General features: G+C 38.2%; 1 protein-coding gene across 1 annotated transcript in view; it reads left to right on the top strand.

The window, feature by feature from the left end:
* The first annotated feature begins 2,794 nt into the window (after positions 1-2,794).
* Positions 2,795-8,674, top strand: part of LOC306845307 (netrin-1-like) — a 66,318-nt gene continuing 60,438 nt past the window's right edge. Inside the window, exon 1 of the mRNA XM_079378003.1 lies at positions 2,795-4,381. Within this exon, the coding sequence (XP_079234129.1) occupies positions 3,364-4,381 (1,018 nt within the window). The 5' untranslated portion in view covers positions 2,795-3,363. The remainder of the gene's footprint in view (positions 4,382-8,674) is intronic.

Here is an 8,674-nt window from a genome sequence, read left to right as displayed (position 1 = left end):
TAAAAAAAACAAAAAGTCTATTTAACGAACAAAAATGCTCCAAACGTTCTTCTAAAACTTAATAAAAAACGAAACGAAATATAATAATTTTGCCATTACACACAAAACTGAACTATTTTAATAGCCGAAACAGTAGTAGACTGTTTTAGGAGAAGGGGGAAAAACAGACTGGCTCGGGTCGACTCGGGCCGGTAATTCTGATAAGCTGTCGGACGTGGGCCGGGCTAGGGCCTAAATTTGAGGCCCGTGCAGGGCTCTAAGACTCCGCCATACTCAGCATAAGATCAACTCTTAACTTCCCCAGAGGTCAAAATTTGCATTTTGTTCCATAAGAGTGTCTTTCTGTCAGTGTCACTCTCTGTCTCTTCCTTTCTCAAAACTCACACATATTAGTCAGCTTAATTGTAAAATAGCCTTCACAATGAGTGGAACTCACCGAATGGTTTGTGACTGCTCTAAAGAAGGAACTTATTCGCTAACGCTTCCAGTCAAACGAATCAGGACAGCACAGGGCAGGAAGCTTACAGTATGTGATGGTAAATCCACAATAGCAAAAAAATATGACAGGTGTTTTAGCTAATAGGCGATATGCTTTGGGTGAGCTTGGTTTAGTGGAAATGAAATACTGCCATCTAGTGGCTCAACCGCGTTGCAGAACAACAAACGAACCGACATCACAAGTAAAAGGTGTTTAGGTTTCAATAGATGAGTATGAATAATATTAAACAACGAGGGTAACATGTTAAAACTTACCGGTAAACTACCAAAACCAGTAACACGAATTGCCTTTTGAGCTTGAACTTCCTCAAATGGAAGCCACAAATATGTAGGCCTATGTATATATTTGATATTCAGGTAGACTAACTAAATGGCATGCTGTGTTTTTATCAGACTTCTCTCTAGTCTAACTGCAGACACGGTAGAGCCCTGCATTTCGGGACACTTCTAATGCTTCAAATATGAATATACATATTTATATGCCTATGTATCCTACATAAAATCTACCCTAATACAAGCACGTTAGTCCGCCGTTGGATAAATTAAATAAATAAATAAATGAAACTTTTAATTTTAGGAGCCTTTCAAGGCACTCAAGGACACCGTAAGTTATATGTAGGGCTATAAATAAAAACAAAACAATGAAATATAAAACAATCCAAAATACCGTACAGAGTTATACAAAACACAAGCAAATCAAATGAATCAATCAAATAGCCTTAAAGAAAATAGGCTAAATAATCTCTTTGAAAATAGAGCCTATTGGTTTAATTTACATGCATTTACGAAACCTTGCTTTTATTTGCATTCGCATGGATAATCTAATTTTCAGACTTCAGCTGAAACGCATTCTGACACCCATGCTATTTGCGCATGCGTCTTTCATCACCTTGTTCAGTTAGGCCACTCTCGTGTAAATTCAGGCGATACTGTAGGCCCAAGTCGCTAATGTAGATAATCAGTGAATTTGAATGGCCGTTTGATTCATTATTTTATCATTTGTTGGGCCTAGAGCTGAACATTGTTATTCCTGAAACGTTTGGAGGCCTAGTTGGAGCATGGGAAAACGCTTTATTAGCCTATTTAAAAAAAAAAAAAAAAAAAACTCTTTATCCTCACTCAGGGTGAAAATTACAGGATGTGGATCGGAGGAGTCTAACTCATTAAAGAGTAAACTGCATAGTCTACTTAGCAGTTCTATTTCAAAGGCACGTTTCAACAACTGTTTCAATGGCAATATAGCTAATCCACCACTCTACAATTTTGTCAGAGCATGAGTTATCTGGCGCCAAAAGTATTGTTCTTTTTTTTAGGTTACTCGTTTTTTAGGACCGTTCGTGCGCTTTCCACTGAACACCTAACCATTAATGAATATATCAGATAGGCTGCATAGAGAAATATTATCGTTATTATTGTCATTGCTTTCTTTTTGTATAACAATGTATTATAGCTTTGCATATCTTTTGCGAAATTCGTTTTATTTGTAAATATATACATATATAGGCTATAACTTTTATATTTATAGGCCTATATAATGATTTAAACAATGGACATAGGTACATGTTATAAATATAAAAATACATGATCTGTAAAACCAGTGCTGTTTGTTAATTGTGGGAACTAACAATAGGCCTACTTTACTGAGCAACAATTTAAGACAAAATTGAACCCAGAAGTTGGCTAAATATATAATGTTTATTTATATTCATAAATACAGTCGGCCTAAATATGCAAAAGACTTTTCATGCAAAATACAATTAATTTAGCTGTTATGGCTAACCGAAAGTTATATGGTTTGTTGTCGCTGGTTGCCTTTAATAATGGGAGGCTTATTAAATTGGTTACTAAAGAACTGGTAACTTATTCATAACAATAGCATGTTAATTAAACACATAACCAAACTAAAGAATATCATTAACTTTGGATGCTATATTATAATGAGGAACCAACCGAAAACCTTTGATATGGCAAAAATAAACCCATTAATAAAAAAAAGTTAATTTTCCAGAACACAATGAACAAATAGTAAAATTATAAATTCACATTTTGTGCACGTCTTTTTGAAATCAGCATTATTATTGTTGTTGTACTCGACTTATATTGTTGCTGTAAAAAAAAACATATTTTAAAATCTCTACCCTTTATTTTATTTTACGCGACAATTAAAGAGCGAAGGTACTGAATAGGCCTATGTTTTACAAATTTTCAAATTGCGCTTCTATTACATTCTGTTCAATTCACGTCTGCTGGTTTTATTGATAATCTACCAGTGGATGTCGTTGTTCTCTCGAGTGTCACTGCTGGAGATGAATAAACTCAAAGCCCGGCGTACAGACGCGTCCGGCTCTTTCTCCATAGAGCAGATACAGAGAGAGTGAGCGAGAGGGAGAGAGAGAGAGAGAGAGAGAGTGTCTCCTATCTCACTAGAGCTCAAACTAACGGGATCTTCTTATATCCTCAGCGCAGAGATCCAAGAACCAGACAAGTGAAAGCGCGTGTCCAATACTAACGGAAAAAGAAAGCCAGCACGAACTGAGATTGTTTTGTGACTTTTCTGAACTGTTTGACGGAGGTACAGTGATCTGTGTGGAGATTTCTCCAATTGCGATTTTCTTTAATTGCGAGAGCGTAAATATTGCCGGATCTCCCGTAGAGGTTTGGATGCAGGAGTTTGCCCATATGCTGGAGTCAGATTTAGATTCGCATTAGTTTGTTATTTGGCACCGGTTTGATCGCGGTGTCATATCGGCTGTGGATTGATCACGCTCAGACTGTCAACTGATTTTCCATCTGCAAACAGTGAAAGCATCTTCTCATTTGGACACGGCTGTGTTTCAGCACAGGCGAGACTGAGGAAAGCGCGTGATGATGTTGAGGGTCTCTGATGCTTTGGTCACTTTGGTGACTCTCTACTGTGTGGTCAAAGGGACTGTCGGCGGATACGGCATGAGCATGTTCGCCGCTCAGACCTCCCCACCGGATCCGTGCTACGACGAGAACGGTCACCCCAGAAGATGCATCCCGGATTTCGTCAACGCGGCGTTCGGGAAGGAAGTGCGCGCGTCCAGCACCTGTGGCAAAACGCCGAGTCGATACTGTGTGGTGACTGAGAAAGGGGATGAAAGGCACAGAAACTGCCAGACGTGCGACGCGTCGGACCCAAAGAAATATCACCCACCTGCTTACCTAACCGACCTGAACAACCCTCACAATCTCACCTGCTGGCAGTCGGAAAATTACATCCAATATCCTCAAAACGTGACTTTAACATTGTCCCTGGGCAAGAAATTTGAGGTGACTTACGTGAGTTTGCAGTTCTGCTCACCGCGACCAGAGTCCATGGCTATCTTTAAATCGATGGACTACGGAAAGTCCTGGGTGCCTTTCCAGTACTACTCGACCCAGTGTAGAAAGATGTTCAACAAGCCCAGCAAAGCCACGATCACTAAGCAAAACGAGCAAGAGGCCATCTGCACAGATTCTCACACCGACATGCACCCTCTCTCCGGCGGGTTGATCGCGTTCAGCACCCTGGACGGGCGACCCTCCGCGCACGACTTTGACAATTCACCCGTACTTCAGGACTGGGTGACCGCCACTGACATTAAGGTGACTTTCAGCCGACTGCACACTTTCGGAGACGAAAATGAGGATGACTCGGAGCTGGCCAGAGATTCCTATTTTTACGCCGTGTCAGACCTGCAGGTCGGAGGCAGATGTAAGTGTAATGGACACGCGTCACGGTGCGTCAAAGACCGGGATGAAAACCTGGTGTGCGAGTGCAAGCACAATACAGCCGGACCAGAGTGTGACAGATGCAAACCTTTTCACTATGACCGACCCTGGCAGCGCGCAACCGCCAGAGAAGCCAACGAATGTGTCGGTAGGTCCATCTTTATATTTCTGCATCATTTTTGGAAAGCGCGTAGCCTAGGGGGAGAACACATCACCAAAGACATATCATTGATCTTTCGTCGCACGTACAATTTGTTTGAGATGAGTTAGAAACCAGCCATGACTGCCAAGTAAAAAGTGCGGGTGTTTTCTTTTTAAATGCAAGCGTTTCGCATCTAGTGAGAAGAACTTTCAAGACCATTACAGTACAACCATACAAGTGACAGATTTATGGAAAATTCACTAGGCTAAATGATTTGGAGGAAAAAAAAAAAAAAAAACTTGAAATAGTGGTTTGGAGGTAAGTTAAACATAGAATTTAGTACGATTTATAGCTAGCTATAGGCTATGCAACAGCCGATTTTTACAAATCGCGGTATCGAGTTTGAATAAATGTCTTAGGAACATAATTAATGAATACAGCTTCACTTTAAGGTCTATTTTGCAAACGATTTTATGCATTATTAAATAAAAGTTTACGTCAAAAATTAAAAAAATAATAGGCTATGGAAGTTTAAGAAACCTAGGCTCGGCTTACATATTTACTGTAGCCTGCGTTTCATTTGAACAAAATGCGCTAGAATATAGGCTATTTGAAAAAAAAATTGAAATAATTTGTCCAATACAGCTTGTTAAGATGCGTGTTAATGTTTATTTTATAACCAGTGCCGCACACCTATATTTCTTTACTGTTTAAATAGTACACACACACACACACACACACAAAACTCATTCAGAGTGATTATTATTAGTTTTGGGGCAAAACATTAGTATATATTCGGCATTATCAAGTATAATGAAACAAAAGAAAAACAAATCCGAGAAAAGTGAACAGGTGTCTTTAGAGACTGAAGGGACAAAGACAAACGACATATTTTGTCGTCTAAAGAGCAATTTGATAAAAGTCTGCCAACTAGCCGCCTCGTGTTTTGGCCCGTGCACTCAATTTTATCACTGTCATTAAAATAAAATTTCAGACATATTAATTGCTTTCTTTTTTTATTATTATTAGTACTTTTCTTTATTACGTATACATTCTCTATTTATTCACGTTATATTACAAACAAAATACAAATAAAAACTAAAATGATCGAATTAATTTATATCAGACAGTGCTGGTAAGACTGCCAAGTATTTATTTACATGTTATTATCGTTGTTATTATTATAATTATTTATAACATCATTTGTAAAATTAGTAATAATACAAATACAATTTGCATACACAGATATTTGAAATACACAGTATCACTACATGACAAGCTTAGCTGGAGGAACATGGATTTTTATTCTATTGCTTATGCCTAAAGTAAAGAGATAAAACCGCTTAATTTAATGGACAAGGGACCTAATTCATAAATTAAATTAACTGTCATTATTTGCACTGAATTGTCTGGCTGCTCTTAAGATAGCCCAAACCAAGCTGAAGCACTCTTATAGCAGACTGTTTATCAGCAGTCAGATAGATAAGATAAATATCTGGGTTATGAAAAGTGCCTATGGGTGCAACTGATGGATATAATTCCTGTTCATTAAAACATTCCTTAAAATAAAATAACATTATCACTGACAATGCCCTTTGTGTATTTCTGTGATTTCACTTACACTGAATTAAATAGAATATCTGTAAGAATAAAAAGCATGTAGCCTACCTCTGTGGGTGAAACTGTCTGCATCCTAAAACGTGCTAAAGAATTATGATATTTTAACATGCTATGCATCTGTTTATTGAGTCAGTTCAGTTCAATAGCAGAATGACGGTGCACTGTCATTTGGACATGCAAATAATGTCTGGCTGTGAATAAACAAGTCTGAATCATAACTATAATGAAAAGAGCCTGATAGTCATCATCTGTCATCAATCACACATTTTGTAGCTAATTTTGCACCTGCCCACTTAGTTTTCAATGCCTGTTTTGACTCATCTTAGAAAAGAAGAGCTTGTTCTTTTTCTCCTCTCTCTGACTAAGCCCAACATGTACCTGTTTGCTGGAAATGTAAACAAACCAGACGCCACTGTCGCACAGCAGAAATAAATTGCTCCCCTGAATCCTTGACACTTTATTTTTACCGGGGCCTGCAAGTGTGAGTCTTGCGTGGGGCACAAAAGATCGTCACTCACAGCATCCATCTTGCTGTCAGCGAGCCAATGCTTTTGCCGAACATTCCTCGGCTGTGTTTTTCCTGAGTGCAGTACCATCAGATCCAGTGCCGAAATGAAAAGAAAGAGCAAGAGAATGAAAAGAAGTGAAGAAGTGAAAAAAGAGGAGTGAAGGGGTGGGCAGCATTAAAGCAAACAAAGCTTAAACAGGAGTAGAAAGAGCCGTGTGACACCTCTGAGCCAGGGCAGAACCCAAGGGGAAACCGTTGTGTGTGTGTGTGTGAGGGCCAAATGCAATCAAACCCCTATAGAAACACTATGGCAACCTCTCATTCATAACCTAAACTTACATATGGAAATGTATGATGTAAATGATCTGACAGAGGGTTTGGTCCTCTTTCAGCAGTAATGTATGTAGGAGAAACATTCCAGCATGCTGGGGAGTATTTCAGTGCAATTGTCTTTGTTGGTCCTTATATGTATTCATGTACTAGACCAAATTCTTACTGAAAGGAAATTTCACCAAAGCGCTTGAATTGAACCGGAATAATGTGCAGTGAATTTCACTTACTAAATATGATAAGAATACATATAGAAGAGATGGATTTGAAACAGAGAAAATAAGGGAGGTTTTATAGTGAGTGAAACAGTGTTGAGAGAGAGATTTAATAGATAGCGATCAATAAGCGGGACTGCAAAGAAACCTAGGTTTCACTTGAACTGCACTTAACTGATTGGATCCTTGAGTGGAAAAGGACCCCTATAAACCCCTGAGTGCCCTGTTAATGTGGCCTTACGATATTGATCAGCTTATGCCATTGAGAGGCATAATTCTTTAATGCATTAAGCCACAGTCTGACGCCTATCGAGAATACAAAGTGATGAGAGGAAGGCCATCCTAATGAAATGGGAATGTCACTCCGTACTTGGGGGAAAAAAAACATTTAAATCATTACATTACTTACTTAAAATCCTTTTAAACTGAAGTCACAATTATTTGTAGCGCTTTATACAATACAGATTGTTTCAGAGCAACTTCACAGTAATAAACAGGAAAAGAACTGTGTTAATGTTGTAAATATTGTTCATCAGTTATGAAACATCTTCAATTTCAGCTGTTAAAGCATAAAAGACACTAGCGTCATTATCAGCTCAAGTTAGTTCGGTGTTAAATCAGTTCAGTTCATAATAGTGTCAATGTTTATCAATTTAAAAAATCAATTCGCCTCTACAGAAGTAAATTGTGTCTTTTGCTCAGTCAGTTCAGTCTTGATCCAATTCAGTTCAGTAACAGTGTTTATATTTTCTTCTGCATGCACTTTAAAAATGTAATTTCCACTGGACTGATACAACAGTTTTTCGTTTTAAAATGTCATTAGTCACAACAGAAATCATATCTGTTTTTTCAAAATTTAGATTAACAGACCTGAAAAAAGCAACTGCAGCTTGGCTTGTCCAGCATATATACACTTTAATTGGACTACAATTTGTCTTTCCAATGTACACCTGGTGTGAAAAACAGACAGCGTGTATTTAGTCCTTCAATTATGCTATTACACACTGTGTTATTTATGCATGTATAGTGTGTATCTCAGATATGCAATACACCTGCTGTAGCTTGATTATAACTGTAAATGTAAATGTATTTATAAAAGAGGATTTACTTAAAAGCTTTGCTGGTGCAGACAAGATGAGGCAGTAAAATGTGAACGTTTTAGTAAAGAGAAGGAAATATTTAAGAGCAATGTAATCTGGATGACAGAAGGATGTGTTGAATCTCAGACTGTGGTTTTAGATGAATCCGGGATGTTTCTCTGTCCTCTATTGTTGGAAGTAAAACAAATCGCTGTCAGAATCCAAATCGCTTCTCTTGTATTTCCCGCATGCACTTGTTTCTCTGTCACAAAGTTATGTTTAACTCCCTAACATCCCTACCACTTACCAAACCACAATATGACTCTGCCAGTTTGAACATATTGTCTCACATAGTTACTGCATGATCTCCTTGAACATTAAATGCACACTTGGAAGTGTTTTAGAGCTCTCTTGGGCCTGAATCTGAAATTCTTGCCTAGCAGTGCAGGTCAATATTCTGAAGACATGAATTAAGTGACCCCCTGGGCTAATGTCCCAGGACACGTTACTCACGTTTTAGAAGAAAATTAAGTACTGCTCGTTTGCT

Source organism: Barbus barbus (genome assembly GCF_936440315.1).
Source record: "Barbus barbus genome assembly, chromosome: 25".
In the NCBI taxonomy this organism is placed as follows: Eukaryota; Metazoa; Chordata; class Actinopteri; order Cypriniformes; family Cyprinidae; genus Barbus; species Barbus barbus.
Note: the sequence above shows the minus strand (reverse complement) of the source record. Positions and strands in the feature narration are given on the sequence as shown.